The 16,955-nt window shown below is 36.9% G+C and overlaps 1 protein-coding gene across 1 annotated transcript; it reads left to right on the top strand.

Moving 5' to 3' along the window:
• The first annotated feature begins 1,224 nt into the window (after positions 1-1,224).
• Positions 1,225-4,848, top strand: LOC145491741 (uncharacterized). The gene is made up of 5 exons (XM_081470990.1): positions 1,225-1,482; positions 2,988-3,221; positions 3,339-3,465; positions 4,060-4,131; positions 4,724-4,848. Exons 1-5 carry the CDS (start codon positions 1,404-1,406, stop codon positions 4,797-4,799), a joined length of 588 nt encoding a protein of 195 aa, XP_081327116.1. The 5' UTR covers positions 1,225-1,403; the 3' UTR covers positions 4,800-4,848.
• The last annotated feature ends 12,107 nt before the right edge of the window (positions 4,849-16,955 follow it).

Below are 16,955 nucleotides of genomic sequence, written 5' to 3'. Positions count from 1 at the left end.
TGGGGCTCAGACCGTAAACCTGTCCTTGTTATCACTTGATGGCTAGAACTTTCCGGAGAACGTGCGCAGTTCCCAACGGTGCTGGGTTTTGAATTTCGTAGAGATTTACGTTTCCTGATACATATATTTCACTGATGAACTTCTATGAACCTTTGTTAATTTCCCCTATAGCGCCTAGGAGCACTAGGATTGTTGCGCTTTTATCTGCCTCTCTCTTTTGATTTCTATTTCAAGATTTCTACACTTGGATAATTTCTGGAAATGCTAGGTGAAAGGGTTTGGGTTATTATTATTATTATTATTATTATTATTATTATTGAAAATTCACACAGCTATTGATGGTACCTTCAGCACATTACGATCACCATTACTCCCTAAATTGTACGACACGAGTTCCAATCACTAATTAGTCGTATTTAGAACAAACTTCGGAATTAAAAATATCTTTTGATATATTCTTTTGAGCGAAAAAGTCAGTAAGTTTTGAAAACTCGAGGAAACATTGCGAAGAAAGCTATTAAAGCGCGCGTAATTGACATGCGAATCACGTGGGTATCCAATTGCTGGTATCCAATTACAAAAAGCTTTAATTGGATACCTACACACACGTGATCGCGCGCCGATTACGTGAAAAAAAGGCGCGCGGAGAACCAATCACGATCGAGAATTTTGTTATAGATACCATTATTATTAAAATCGCTATTGTTATTACTATTATCATTGCAGTTGTTCCACCGAATTAAGGATGCAAAGCTGGCTTTATACAGTTCCCGCTTTATTTGCAATATTGGTGTGCAAACCGAATGGTATATATCTTTCCTTCTTTCTTTTTGCAATCAAAATATTTTGCAGTTGATTAGCCAATTATGCAGTTTTGGTATCTACACACTCAGTGAGATAAAATGGTAAAGTGTTTTTCTTTCAAGGCATCTTTGTTGGTTCGTTATCAATGGCTAATGTATGAGCATTATTGCATACTTGAGTTGAGCATTTATATAACCTGATCAAAACTGTAAGAGTTCACTGAATGCTACTACCTTTAAGAGCTTTTTTCTTTACAAAAATCTGTTCTTCATCTTGCGTGCCCTTGTTTATAATTATCTAACATTGAGGCATCTACTCTTATAGATGTCTTTTCTATGACATGCGACTTTGGCGTACAAGGCTCTGGCGAGTTCATCAGTTCCGAATCATCTGAGCACTGTACGACTGCCAGCTGGGTCATCACAGCACCTCTGTACCACAACATCAGATTAAAATTTGCGACGTTTCAGCTATCTGATTTAAAATTGTTTGGACAGAATCGGATCCACATCTATGATGGACTCTACAAAAACAACACCTTATTAGGGGTTTTTACCGGAGTAAGGCGACCTTTCATCGTACAGTCAAGTGGCCGTTTTATGTTGGTGAGGCTAATAAAACTATACCGGTCTACCCTTAACAACTTTAAGGGTGTTTACACGTTTGGCACAGCTAAAGGTAAGTTTTTGGTAATTTGATAGCTATTTAAAGTAAATTAAAATCAGTATGAAGAGGGTTGCTCGAAAGTTTTCCTTTTTTCTTTTTAATAGCATCAAGTGAAACCTCCATTATACAGGGAACCACTGCAATTTATTTATTCTCTCTTTAATTACGTACAATATGGAAACATAGTATTAGATAATCAGGTCCGAACCTTTGGAAAAAGGTAACATTGAACTATGCAGCAAACCCAACATAGAGTCTTTTAAAAAAGGCTCCAGGTGAAATTAATGTTGTGGACATATTAGATGGACATATTAGATTGAAATGGCTATCAAACTGTGCAAAGAGTTTTGAAATAAAGTGAATTGTCGAATTTTTCACAACCCCTTAATGTCCGAATCATCTTTTAAAAGTTTCAAGTCAAAGGGGATTTATTTGTTTGCGGTCTAATAATACACATGAAAAAATTACTCGATTCTGATTGGCTAAGAGCAGTGCAGTTCAAGTGTAACACCAGTGCAAAAAGTGTAACATCAGTGCAAAAAGTGTAACACCAGTGCAAATCACACATCAAAATTCTGGATTATGATTGACTGAAAGATAATAGGAATTTTTCTAAGAAAATGATATCAGGTAAAATGATGACGAAAATTTTGTGTTGAAACTTTGAAAAAAGTTTTCTCAAATAAGAAAAAATGGCTCCAAGAAAGATCTTCCGGCACTTCCTCCGCGCGAATTTTTTCATGTTTATATTATTAATAAGTAATCATACGGTTTTTCTCGTTCAATTTGGAGTTAATTTGCACTTGTGAGTTTTTCAAAAAGCTGAAATTACACTCGCCGAAGCGGCTCGTGCAATTTCAGCTTTTTGAAAAACTCACTCGTGCAAATTAATTCCAAATTGAACTCGAAACCGTATGATTACCTATACAAATTTGGACTGTAGCTAGGTAAACATACAAACAACAAAACATGTGTCTCCGAATTTTATATTTCCAAATATTTTTTCTCCAAGAAAAACTTTTGTACGATCACTCCACATTTGTTTAATCCTATTACAAAAATGTGCTATAACTTTTCACTGAAATTGAATATTGCGAAACGCACACAGGCTTTTTTTGTGCGTTTTGCGTCCGGAAACTGAGGAACAAATTATATTGCGAAAAACAAAATTCGCTTTGACTCGCAGCTTTCTAAAGGTGATTGGTATGCGCGCATTTAGAGGTCGTGAAAAATTCGACCATTTATTTTATTTCAAACTCCTGGTATAATTAGATAACAAGCCCTATAAGCTATAATTTGATATAGGCTTTAGGTATTTATGTCTAGACCAGACGCGCTACATCGCTTGGACGTGAGACACCAAGTATACGGTAACCTTAAGTGCGAGCTAAGCATCAAGAAATAAATAAAAGCTACTATTATTATGACGCAGTGTTATTTTTTTACATCACGAATGTCTTAAATAGTCTAATAAACCTGGGTTTGCTCTCTTTACACATTACTGTTTGCATATGCAGATAAACCGAAAATATTGATCGCAGACCCAGTTGTGCGAGCAGCGCCAGGTCACTTAGTTTGGTGTTTTGCGGAAGGATCCCCACCTATCAACATATCCATCTTTAAGAACTCCACGTCCTTGGCTAATGGGACTGGCTTGGTAATGACTGCATTAAATGAAACTGGAATCTACTCGTGTGTGGCAAGTAATGAAGCTGGTACCGACTCCAGAGACCTATCAGTTACTATTGTGGGTAAGATGTAGTTTGCTGTAGTAGCTGCAATGATAACCCCTGGTTTTGTTATGAAACTCTTTTCCCCTTCATCAAATAAATAATATAATAGTGATTAATTCCTTCATTTACATTTAGATTGCGGAAATCTGTGTTCTAGCCATGGTAAAACAATGGACAATCAAGTTGAAAATGAATTTTGGTGTGATGGGTCAGATTCATCAGTTGATATCTTAAACTGTCTTCCATCGACGGCTACAACTCTGTAAGTACATTGTACACCAACCGTGATTTTACGACCCATTTGGATTTTCTTTCTCAAAAGGCTCGTCTACTTTTCTTATAATTTTCTTTTAATTTTTTGAGGACAGATAAAAGTTATAGATTTCTTATAATTACTGGTAAATACACTCTGGATGTCAGGGCATCAAGAGACGGATAAAACATATTAAAAAGTGTTAGCCTCAAGAACATTTTGTTCAAACTCTGAGGTAAACGAGTTCTGAACAAAGAAACAGTCTCTTAAATAAGCCTTTAATTTCAGGCAACTTTAATTGGATGAAATTATCTAAATCATATTTTATTAGTCAATAATAATTTTACTACCTATGATAATAATTATCATCCGATGCATTGTTTCCTACTTTTCATTTGTCGGGAGCCCACCACGTGACCTGCAAATAACTGCCTACAAATAATGGTCTGCGCATGCGTAGTACCGTCTAAATGTGTTTTGCCGCCAATAAAATTCTGCTCATGAGAGAAAAACCCTAAAAGACCCAACTGATACACATCCTTAAACTATTCCAAGTGTCATTGATGTTCATATAGCAATATTGTGTATGTCCCACTGAATTAGCACCATAAAGGGGATGAAGATGAGATATTTGCCTAAAGAAGCCTTCCGTCACATGACTGCGCTTAAATACCTGTAAGTGGCAACTAACAAGGCTGCTTTTGTCAAAGTCTGTCAACAGGCTCCTGTCTAGGGGTCTTTGGGCGAAATGACAAAAACAGCGGAGAAATGGGCGTCTCGAGTACGGTTTAAAAAAGAAACATTTTATTGAGGAGCCTGTTGAAATGTGATTTTTGACATGATGTGGCATTTAAATCTTTGCTGTTAATGTTTTTCTGCCTATTATCGAAGATACAGATACTATTTTTTATGCAAAGTTTAAACAAAACCAAGGTAATTTTTTGGGTTTGTGCTGTACCAATGTTTTTATTTGTTGCTGGTCCTCAGAAAGTTTGAACTACAGAACAAGAAAAAAAGGTGCTTTTCGCCTAGTTTTCTACGTACCCAATTTGCTTTTACATTTATTTTTATCTTTATTTATTTTTTTTTTACCTTGCTCTTCTACCCTTTTCTTTTTCCTTGACTACTAGACTAATTATCAGGCTACCAGGGTAGATTTTTCCTGCCCAGCCCTCTTCCACCAGTATTAGGAGTGATGCAAAAAAAGTATTCTTTTCTTTCTATTACATGCACCCTTATAGTAAACAATTTTCTTTGTTGTCACTAGTAATATCACAGATAATGAAATAGAAGTGCTACCAGAAGTACTATTTTCAGAGTTATTCAGCCTGCAAGAACTGTAAGTTTGCAACTCAATAACATACGATTACCTTTTAAGACGCTTTTAGATATAGATTAAAGCTATTACACTTTGCAAATTCGCATCCTTTGTTCATTTGCTTAGATGTGTTATTTAGCCAGATTTACTTATTACCAACCAGAGTAGAGTAATAATCTAAACCAGTTTACGCAATGGACACGCAGTACTCTACATTGTACATTTGGTGTTCGTTAATGGTTGGGCAATAGTCACTACTTTCAGTTTTTGATTAACGTTGCCTCCATGATTTCTAAGCCTCTTTTTGTGCCGTCCCCTTAGAGAACCTTTTAGGTCGCGCGGTTTTATTGCCCCATTTCAGACCATGTGACGATACTCTGATAATGGTCGCGTGTATACGAATAAAAATTTTTAGATGGATAAAAGAACAATTTTTCTAGAGAATATCACGTAGTCTGTAATGGGAAAACAAACTGCCCAAGCTAAAAAGGTTTATTTATCTACATGCACTTACTGTTGAACTTGCGGGCGACGAATTCCTAGAGAAGGTTCCCGTGATCTCGACGTTGAACAATTAATATGGTTGCTGCAACATGTATTTTTGTTGTTTTCCACCCTTGTTTTTTTACAGATTCTTACCCGAAAATAATATTACGAGTTTAACGGAAAATGTTTTCTCTACTTTGGTGAGCTTGCAAGTCTTGTAAGTATATCCATTTATGTTTTAAACAAAACGTTGCCAAAAATGTCGGGGTGGGGGTTGGTAGTTTAGGAAGAGGAGGATAAACGAGGAATCACGAGGCGGCTAGGGTTAACATGTATTCAAGCGTCGTTAAACAAGGGTATTTTTAATCCATTTGACAGTATTAATAATATTTTTCTGAATATATAAAATCAAGTTTTTAGGGTTTTTCGAAAAAACATACATCTAAACTAAACTTTTTTCCTTCTTGGTTTGCGGAGATTTATCTCACAACGCTATTCGTCATCTTCCTGCAAAGACATTCGCCGGACCATCTCAATTACTTAGCTTGTACGTTTCTCTTCATTTTCCTCTTATCAAATTTATTATCTGCTATAAATAGTCCCTATTTCCTGTTGTAGGGAACCAGTGTTATTAAGAAACCAACATTTATAGATTGATACTATGTATAAGAGACAGCAGAATCAATGCTGAAGCGTCATTGCTTACATTTGGCTTTACTAGTAAGCTGCTTAAGGCCTTATGCGTCCCGTGGCGCTACGAGAACCGATGAAGTTTACTACTTTGCGTAGAGAAAGCACCACGCTATGTAACATTGACTTGAAGAATTTACAGAACTTATGGAACTTATTAATTGGTGAAACCTCCAAAAGAATTTTGGTGTAGAATTTTAGGGAGATATTGGCTTTCTAAAAAGCACTAGTAAGCTCATTCATTCTCTGTAATTGCCCCATTTTTAGTGCAGAGTGCACTATTGGGATGGATAAGGGGTCTGCTGTTCGCTAAGGCACTAACACAATAAGGTGTAGACTTTAATGTTTGTTTAATTAATTAATTTCAATTAATTAATTGGCCTTGTGGGAAGGAAGGCTGGGTGGGGTAGCTATAGGTGCCCGTGTGCATTACGTAAAACGTGTCATGCTTACCTAACTTCCTTTAATAACATGACAAAAATATTTATATGGTTTTGCAAATCTCATGCTATCCTCGTGGTGTTATTCTCTTAACAAAAAAAGTAATTTGCTCTAAACGCAGGCGCAGATTAGTTAGCGTCAAAGTCGACTATATGTAAGGTGAAAGATACATTTCACACGGGACTACCCACGAACGTTGAGTTCTTTTTCTTTTGGTAGAACATAACATGTAAGACGCATGCGTTCTAGAATTGCTTGTGTGATAAACTCCGTTCTCAAGTTCAGATGCACGCTTATTTTATTTTTTGCAATGAGTGATACCACACTCCCGTTTTGACCAGGAATAGCAGCTATATTTCAGGTAACGTCAGTTCTCCTTTTTTGTTGCAAAGAACGCTACTCTGACTTCGTTCTGGAATCTTCCATAGCTCGATTTAAGAAATGTCGTCTGTTGTGTGTTTACCAGGGTTCAAATAAAGAATGGAAACATACTGCTTCTTCTTAGCAGCTTGTTTGTTTCCTCTTCTATGAAAGAGAGCCAAAAGCTCATATTCAGCCGAAACTTTCCCGCGTTAGTTACATGTAAAACTAGTAAATTTGTGACAAACGAAACTTGTTATCATTGCGGCAGACTCTGCGGCACTTACTGAAACCGCCAATTAATTTTATCAGTCGATGAGGTGACTCACTCACTGATGTGGGATATAATTTCGATCAAGTAAGGATCTCTTCCCTCAATACTTGTTGAAACGCTCCTCAGTTGTCTCAGTCGTATTACTCAATAGCATTGTGTATTAGTTTGACGTGGTTTTATTGTTAACACCAAAGCTGGCAACAGAATAAGAACGCACTATTCTGTGACTGGACGTGACTATTTGATGATTAGATTAGTTCTTGTTGTTTATCGGTGAAATGAAAATTTGCGTTTTCAATAAAAGAAAATCGTTCCTCTTCGACTTGTCAGCAGATATTTAACTTTTATATTTCATTTATCTCCAGCAATGAGTTAAAAAAATAGACATCTTTCTTATATTTTCGTGGAAACAAAGGTATCTTGTGAAGTATATATATAATGGTAATTAAACTGAGTGGAGTGCAATTTGGTCTGAAATCATACGCGTGATTTCAAAATCGAACGAGCGCGTAGCGCGAGTTCGATTTGAAATCACAAGTATGATTTCAGACCAAAATTGCACGACATGAAGTTCAATTGCCACTTTATTAGATCCATTTTGAAATCGCACAATTTTATCGCCTTAATTTTTAGACTTTTAGTGTATTGTTCCAGTAGCCGGTTTGTTAAAAAAAAAAGCGGAACCGGAAACGCCTTTACGTCTCATTTAGTATGCAAAACGATGTCATGTGACGAAAACTCATCCGAGCATGACAAAGAAACAAGCGGTTTTGAAGTCAGAAGGAAAATAGTCTGCTTCAGGTATAAAAGTTCAATTCTCGTCGCTTGAATCAATGATGGAAGGTCTTTCTTTCTTCTGTGGTTGAGGCTGAGACTTTTCATTGTCTTTGGAGAAGGAATTTGAAGGTGCATCCTGCGTAATTCTGCGATGGATTTCTTTTGAGTTGTGAAACTCCCTCGAGTGCACGATGCCCAGTGGATGGTACGTTTTTTTCTTTCATACCGTTTAATGGCATGATTTTAAGGGAGTCCAGCTCGTTATCATCTCCGTTTCTTTTTGTAACCTCGGCGAAGGACTCAATACTCAGGACCTTGTCAAGTTCTTGCGGCGCCATTTGTTTCAAGATATTTCCAAGATGGCGGGACTAACACCAGCTTCGTAAGACGTTCATTCATTCACTGTTTTGCGGAGCGGGGTGTATTTTGACTATGTTTATTCACAGCGACAGAGTTGAGCTCTTTTGTTGCTTCGTTTGAAACTACCAGAAACTTGGAAACATCTATCTTCTTGAGATGGCCCTGAATTTGTTGTTGTGTGGTTTTCGTTTGTTTATGTTTTACTGGACTCGGTATCATACGGATTTTGAGCAGATGTTGAAGAAAAATCGCCAAAATATTCATCAAAATGGACACTGAAAGTTGGAAACTTCCATTAAAGTAGGTGTTCAGCCTGAAGGAGCTGATAATCGTCATTTAGAAACTGTAATTAATTACATTCGTCAAGTTTTTTGGAAAAAAAAACCACAGTAACAACAAAGTTTTGGCAATACTAGTTGCTAAATTCTCCACACAATGGCTTTTTGCCTTTCATTTTCCTGAAATTTTATTCTTTACTTTAAACTAATATTGAAATCTAATTTGTTGTTTTGTTTTACTGTCCCATTCTCAATGGCCGAGAAAAAGATGCGATTTAGAGCAAAAAATAGTGCAATTCGTGAATAAATCGCACCATTGAGAGCCAATCAGATTGCAAGGATAGCCAGTGATTTCAAAATGGATTTAATAAATGAAATAATTCATATTTGAACTGCAGTTGTAGATGAAATTGAAGAATGATCATTGGAGTAAATTTTCCAATTTAAGCTTAAATTGGAACATTTACTGCGATGATCATTCTTCACTTTCATCTACAACTGCAGTTCAAATATGAATTATCTCATATATCTTCTTCACATCATGTCACTCCTCACGGGAAGATATGAACTCAATTAATTGACCTCGCTCCCAATGTGTGGCTTCATAGCTCAGTTGGTAGAGCATCGCACCGGTATCGCGGAAGTCACGTATTCGAATCCCGTTGAAGCCCTGATTTTTTTCATTGCTTAAATTGGAAAATTTACGGCGATGATCATTTTTCACTTTCACAAAGGTATCTTGTTGCATACATTGGCGAGGAAAACAAAAGTATCAAATTACAAACGTTGGCGTGAAAAGTAAAATTGTCACATTTGCTACAAAGTGAACGAAACTCAACATAAAATATCACGATAAATTTAAAACCGTCTTCACAAGCGGTAATTGTAAGTTATCTTTGGGCCTTGAAAGAAAGCACAAACATGAAACACACACACTGCCAAGATTATGACTTATCAAGTTTTTGTCCGCTCATATTTTGCAAAGGAGAAAAGGCTTAGTTGACTACCAAGGGAGAGAACGGCATGGCTGAGGACCTATGTGATTACTGTATCAGAGCCGTAAATTACACTCTGCACTATCTGAGATTGTCTCACAAGTTAGTACTTCAGTTTCCATTTTTTTCGGGGTTTTAATGCTACCTTTTCTTTTGGTCAGTTTGTTCAGAATCGATGTTCGTATACTCAATATGAAGTTATTGGCCTATGCTTATTGCAAATATGGCAAACAAAGATTACCCTTAGGAAATAAGTTAGCTGAACACAAAACTAGCAAAATGTACTTTTAATGATACTCAGTTACCCAGTCAATATGATTTTCTACTTTTTTAAAGAGGAAAAAAAGTGCATTGGAACAAAAAACGATTACTGACCTTATCAATGGCTGCGGTCACATCTACGACGTAACTGAAGTTTAACTTAAGTAAGTCTCAAGTTACGTGATGTCATACCTAACTGTAGTTAGTGCTTTCGGTCGACTTTGCGGTCACACCACGCAGTTAACTGCGGTTAGTTCTAATTAGCCTATGGATGACGTCAGAATTAAAAGAGGTTGGTGACGGCCCTTATTGTCGATCCGTGAAATGTCAACATGGTTGCGCGACGTCGTCGTCGTACGTACGCGCCCACGAGCAATACCGTCAGCAATTTTCACTATGAGAAAAGCGGTTCACGGGTTTCTATGACTATGAGGCTCCGCTTGGCTGCCCCCCGGGCCTCCGGGGCTCCGTTAATAAGACGACCGAGACATGCAGCCTTGGTTTAACAGCAACAACTTTGTAAATGGTTTGAACCCAGGAGTATCAGTAGTTTAGATAGCCTGGTCGTCCGGGTGAGAGTAGTTCTTAAAAGAACTGTTGTTGGTGACTGATGTTTCGACAACCTGAGCGGGTGTCATCTTCACAGAGTTAGAAGAGTTAGTTAGAGTTAGAAGTCTGGTTTAACGTTCACGTTCAACGGACCAGACTCGTAACATCATCGACTGACAAACACTATTCACTTGACTCTGAAGATGACTTCCACTCAGGTTGTCGAAAGTCAGTCACCAACAACAGTTCTTTTAAGAACTACCCTCACCCAGACGATGACACTATGCGAACTAACAACAACTTTATTTGTACTCAGCTAGCTATTAATTAAAAGAACAAAAATATGTTAAAATAAAAAGAGTACATGGCTGCCCGAAATAATTTTAATGGACTAATAAGACTTGGCAGCCTCCCTTAGCGATTTAAAGCAATTATTTACCTAGGTCGAATAAGAAGAGAAAATCAGAAAAAGACATGCAAGAGCACACAAAGCACAAACACAAAGACTAATTATATTTATACATACAGATTGGTTTACAGTGTACATTTTTGATTGAACATTCATTTTATGGTCAATTGTAACATGTCAAAACAAAGTATCCGCTGACCGTTATAACGTGACCATATCGCAGGCTCAAGTTTAGAGCTTATCGAAAACACGTGGGCTTTATTAACTTGACCACTGATCAAGTGCTGGTTTTCGATTGCCCTGCGGGCTCATGTTCGTTTTACTTGTTGTCAAGAGGGCTGGGTTGTTCGGAAGCCGGTTAACGTTAACCCAGGATTAAAAGTTAGCTAAAGTATAAATTTTTCTTGCAGACAGTGTTTTTCACTGCTTCTTTTGTGTATGTTGAGATTATTCAAATTCAAAACAGAAGGTAAAAAGATATACAGAAAACGTCACATCAAGAGTTACACAACTTAAGTCAAATTTTTTGGATTATTTTCCAATCTATCAATGCTTTTGTCCTTGTAAGCTTGTTTGCAGTTCTTTTTTCTTTAATTTATATGAACGTAATTATTAGTAATAATTAAGTATTTGTCCGAACTATGACAATGACCCTCTCAACTCCAACTCTCCGGTTGTCGAGCAAAAAAAAACAAATACACATTTGAGAACAAAGATGCCGAAATTGATTTCAACATTACAAATATTGCTTTTTAATTATCGTTATCGATCGTTTATCGGTAAGTTTTGTTTTTACATTATGTAGAGATCAAGACTGAAAACAGCAGTGCACAGTGTTATGAGGGAGATACATGTATCTGGATAGTTGGGACCAATATATGTTTATTCATTAAAGAAAGGAATTGCAAGGACTTTGATCTATTCCTTTTATAAACAGATTATATCAAGATCATTGCTTTCCACTTATTGGCGAGATAAAAATGCGACCTTATTCACTACAGTAAAATCTCACACTTTTTATCCGTCGACTATACAGAAAATCCGTGTAAATTAAGATTGAAATAACATATGATTTAGATAAACGTTTATGCAGCAACAGTCCAGAGAAGATCAAGATAAGAGAGTCAATCCTGCATAGAGACCTCATACCCAAGGAAATCTCTCATTTTATATGTTTTAATTTTCAATACACGATTCATGCACATTTTTTGTTCGCGTTCTCAGCCGTCTTTTTGTGCTCGTTTGGCTGTTTATTCCTTTGGCGTTCATTTGGTTTCAGGGAGTTTCATAAGAAAACCGCAGTGGCAATGGCAACATAGTTAATATAGGAAACTGGTTACGAAGCCCGGCAAACATCAAAGGAGTAAACAAAGATGCCAAGATTTATGCTGGAAGTTCCACGACTGGGCACAATCGTTTGTTTTGCGCTCATACACTTCACATGAGTTACGTTACTAAAACGTTTCTATTGGTTAGTTCCTCGGTCAGTAATAAACAACTGTTGTGGTTTGAGCACGGTCAAGGCCAAAAAAGAACATAAAATCATACAACAAAGAACTTTGTCGAGTTTCATAACCATTCCCCTCCATTAACTAGGATAGCAACGAGTACAATAGCTGTCTACAACAACAAAGTGAAATGACAACATTCTGCGTATTCTAGAGAACGTGAAATACGACGGGCAATTAAAAAAAACAATAGGCATTTGACGCTGTCTTACATATTATATTGTGGATATATCTGAGAGTGATATAGAGAAACTGAATTTAAATATTGCGTAATTCCTAGGTTGAACATGAGGTCGTTTTCAATCGACGTTGTTCTTGACATTGTTCTCGTTGTTGCTCAAAGTCCCTTTTGCTGTTTAGGCGGGGCGCGTCTGTCTGCACTTTCGACACATCTGTTTGTTTGGTTGAGTTGTTTTCGGCCTTCGTTTGCTTTGCACTCGTTTGGTTCCTCATTTCTTTACCGTTTATTCAGTTTTTTTTATTTTTTGGACAGGGAAATCCGTCTTCCGATTAAAGTTTCGAAATGTATTTAAACCGAAGCTCCTTTGGTTCTTTGATATTAAAATATCAAACAAGGCATCCTTGCACTGTTCCATGTTTTCCTTAGCTTTGAAAGGAAGCGAAACATAACCAAAGCCTCCATGAAAACATCCACGCAACGCGCGAGAAACATCTGCGGAAGAACTGGGTACAGTCGTATATGTGCCATGTTTCAAAATAACTTTAGGTATAAGGCATATATGATAGTTGCACTCTCTTACCTTGATCTTCTCTTGCTACAGTATGATGTCACAATTTGTGCCCCGTGACCCTCCGTTATAGCCACCTCCCTTTAGTTGAACCGAAGTGGCTGTAGGCTTCTGAAATAAATTAATAAATTACGAAACAGTGTTGAGGCCAGTAAAGTGAGTTCGTTTTAATTCATTGGTTAAGCAAACTCATAACTCAAAGGTGGTTCAGGAGAGGGGGGTAGGTTAAACGGATGGAACTCTAAACTTTTTTTCAATACATATAAATAATTTAAGAGAAAATGTTTCCTCCGCTTTCGTAGATTTGCAAATTTTACAATTAATATAGTCTAAATTGATAGTGAAGTATCACAAACTGATACTAGAATGTAAAAGGCTACTAGTTCTGCAATGTTGCCAAAGACTTCTGTGAAAAAGGCGAAATCTTGCTTTGAAGGCAGGTCAACTGAAACCAAGACGGTCGCTACTGTAATGTCAAATGATGTGGGGAGAATCCCGACATATCAAATGTATCGGCGAGAGATGAATGAAATCATCCTCTCATTCCCTTCATCCCCGAGAACTGTTCAAGAGGGACGGGGGGTGGGTGGTTGTTCATAAAATCCTCTTTCGATATTTCAAAGCTTTTGCCGTTGATTAGAAAGTCGTAAACTTGCTCGGCATGAAAATACGTTCTTTATCTCATTATTAATACTACGTATTTTGAACTTGTTCTCCTTCTATTCCAGAGACCTGAGAGGAAATCACATTCAGAATTTACCAGAGGATATCTTCTCTGCTTTGGTGAACTTAAGAGGCCTGTGAGTATATCGATCATCTTTTCTTTTTGTTTAACAATTATTACAACTGATAGCCTTGCTTTTTGCAAATGTCTACTCGGATTAGTATTATTTATTATTTTACTATTATTTTAGTAGGAAAACAATCATTTCAAAATAGTTATTTAAGAAATAGAAAACAGCTTGTACTTTCCGTTATAGATAACATCAAAATGTGGTCAGAACATCGGTGACACACTCCGCAATCGCCTCATGTGCCATTTTTTCTTTAGCTGTTAAAACATTTTCACGTCATTGGTATGATCTACTACTGAAAAGACGAGCGGCAACATGGAACATATATGGATTTTTACCTTTTTTTACAATAACTTTTAACTCTATCACGTGCTAAGCGGCCAATTGTTACAAAAGTACCGACACAGATGACGCGATCATTTGGAGTCTATCTTTTTGTGAAGGGTCTAGGGTCGAGGGCAATATATTTTTTTTCTGGGTTTGTTTAAATCAAGTTTTTAGTGCCAGATATATTCATCTGATATGGATACTAGTTAAAACGTGCGTTTTAACATGTTTATATGAAGAAAAAAACATTGAAAAATAATTCGAGTAAAATGCTCCTCGTTCTCTGCTCCCCCCTACCCCCCTCATGGTGTAGAATTATTGCTGGTTTTCAGTGTCACGCAATTCAAAATAGATCAAAATAAAAATCAAAACCGGTCAACAGATAAAGTCCAGAATCTGTGAAATGAAAGAAGGTAAATATGCAAAGACTCTCGCCAAAATTCTGCTCACAGCAATTTTTCTTATGCGAGATATGCGGAGAAATTTTTTACCCAAATTTATAGAGATTTGTATGGAGACGCCATGCTGGTGCCCATCCGTATGGGCACCAACATGGCGGCCGGAAACCAACAGAAACATCTGTCACTGAGTTTTGCAAGAAAAGCGTGAATTTCTCCCTCGAGGAACTCTAAAACATTAAAATAATAATTTTTCTAAGACATGAACTGTTCAGATAGCCAAGTTCCCCGAAATAAGTCATTTTTTTAACCATCATGGCAGCTCTCTAGGCCGTCATGTGAGTGCCGCGTCACGCAAAAGCTTAGAAATTCAAGCGTAGTGTATCACAAAACAAAGAACCCATTTGGAACAAAAATTTGTATGAATATTAGTTTTCAGCTGCTCTTATAAATCATTTAAGTAAAATCTCAGGAAGATCAATAGTTTTGTAGTTTAAATTTTAGTGACGTCATGTGAAAACCAGCTATTAGGGAGCAGAGTCTCTGTAGTGTCCCACCCTCACCAGTCCAACCGCACCAGGAGTCTCCGGCCCGTCTTCCATGAGACTTACTTTAAATAAGAGGTCAAAAGCGCTTTGCCTCCCTCTTGGGAGGCATTTCTTAGACTCGCACATGGCATAGCCTCGTTTTGGTGCTAAGCTTATTTTCGTCCTATAATGCCATAAAATTGCTGTTTTCATTTCTTAACTTGACAGACGTGTTAAACTCGTGATTTTCTTCACATCTATTAGCTTGACAGTAGCTACAGCTTGAATTACCTTAAAATGTTTTTCTTCAGGCAATTATTTATTTGGGTCAAATAAGAAGAGAAAATAAGAAAAAGACATGAAGAGCTCTTAAAGCACACACACAAAGACTAATTACATTTATACATACAGACTGGTTTACAATGTACATTTTTGATTGGACATTCATGTTATGGTCAATTGACAAATGTCAAAACAAAGTATCCGCTGACCGGGATCACGCGATCATATTGCAGGTACAAGTTTAGAGCTTATCGAAAACACGTGTTTTTTTTAAGTTGACCGCTGATCAAGTGTTGGTTTTCGATTGCACTGCGAGCTGATGTTAGTTTTACTTTTTGCAAAGAGGGCTGGGTTTTTCGGAAGCCGCTTAACGCTAACCCAGGATTAAAGTTAACTGAAGTATAAATTTTTCTTGTAGAAAGTGTTTTTCACTGCTTTTTTGTGTATGTTGAAATTATTCAACTTCAAAACAGAAGGCAAAGCAATGTACAGAAAACCTTACAGCAAGAGTTACACAACTTAAGTCAAGGAGCTCCGGTTTTAGGCTTGGCTAAATCTACTTATTAACATTCCCCCTTATTTTAGGTTTCTGACATCGAACAACATTGAAGAGCTACCCCCGGGATTATTTCCCAATCTATCAATGCTTTCTACGTTGTAAGCTTGTTTGCAGTTCTTTTTTTAAAAAATTTATATGAACGTAATTATTAGTGATAATTAAGTATTTCTTCGAACTATGACACTGACCCTGTCAACTCCAGCTCTTTAGTTGTAGAGCAAAGAGAAACACACATTTGAGAACAAACATGCCGAACTTGATTTCAACATTACAAACATGTCTTTTTGAGTATCGTTATCCGTCGTTTATGGGTAAGTTTTGTTTTTACATTTTGTAGAGATTAAGACTGAAAACAGCAGTGCACAGTGTTATGAGGGAAATACATGTGTCTGGATAGATGAGACCAATTTATATGTTTATCCATTAAAGAAAGGAATTGCAAGGCCTTTGGTCTATTCCTTTCATAAACATATCACATCAAGATCATTGCTTTCGACTTATTGGCGAGATAAAAATAAAATTTTATTTCACTACAGTAAAATGTCACACTTTTTGTCCGTCGACTATACAGAAAATCCATGTAAATTAAGACTAAAAAAAGATATGATTTAGATAAACGTTTATGCAGTAACGGTCGAGAGAAGATCAAGATAAGAGAGTCAATCCTGCATAGAGACCTCATACCCAAGGTAATCCGTCATTTTATATGTTTTGATTTTCAATAGACGATTTATCGACCTTTTTTGTTTGCGCTCTCAGCCGTCGTTTTGTGTTCGTTTGGCTGTTCATTCCTTTGCCATTCATATGGTTTCAGGGAGTCTCATAAGCAAATCACAGTGGGAACGGCAACATAGTTAATATAGGGAACTGATTACGAAGTGTAGCAAACATCAAAGGAGTAAACAAAGATGCCAAGATTTATGCTGGAAAGTCAACGACCGGGCACAATCTTTTGTTTTGCGCTCATACACTTTGCATGAGTTACGTAACCAAGACGTCTCTATTGGTTAGTTGCTTGGTCAGTAGTAAACAATTGTTGTGTTTTGAGCACGGTCAAGGCTAAAAAACAGAACAAAATCACACAACAAAGAACTTTGTCGAGTTTCATAACCATTCCCCTCCATTAACTATGATAGCAACGAGTATAATAGCTGTCT

The sequence above is a fragment of the Orbicella franksi genome, chromosome 7 (genome assembly GCF_964199315.1).
Source record: "Orbicella franksi chromosome 7, jaOrbFran1.1, whole genome shotgun sequence".
NCBI lineage: Eukaryota > Metazoa > Cnidaria > Anthozoa > Scleractinia > Merulinidae > Orbicella > Orbicella franksi.
This window is presented reverse-complemented; position numbering and strand designations above follow the sequence as displayed.

Bases quoted from the DNA above. Each gene is read 5' to 3' on its own strand.
- LOC145491741 (XM_081470990.1), top strand. From the start codon at position 1,404: ATGTTGGTGAGGCTAATAAAACTATACCGGTCTACCCTTAACAACTTT. The intron at 1,483-2,987 runs GTAAGTTTTTGG...TTGCATATGCAG, and splicing joins CACGTTTGGCACAGCTAAAG to ATAAACCGAAAATATTGATC. The intron at 3,222-3,338 runs GTAAGATGTAGT...ATTTACATTTAG, and splicing joins CCTATCAGTTACTATTGTGG to ATTGCGGAAATCTGTGTTCT.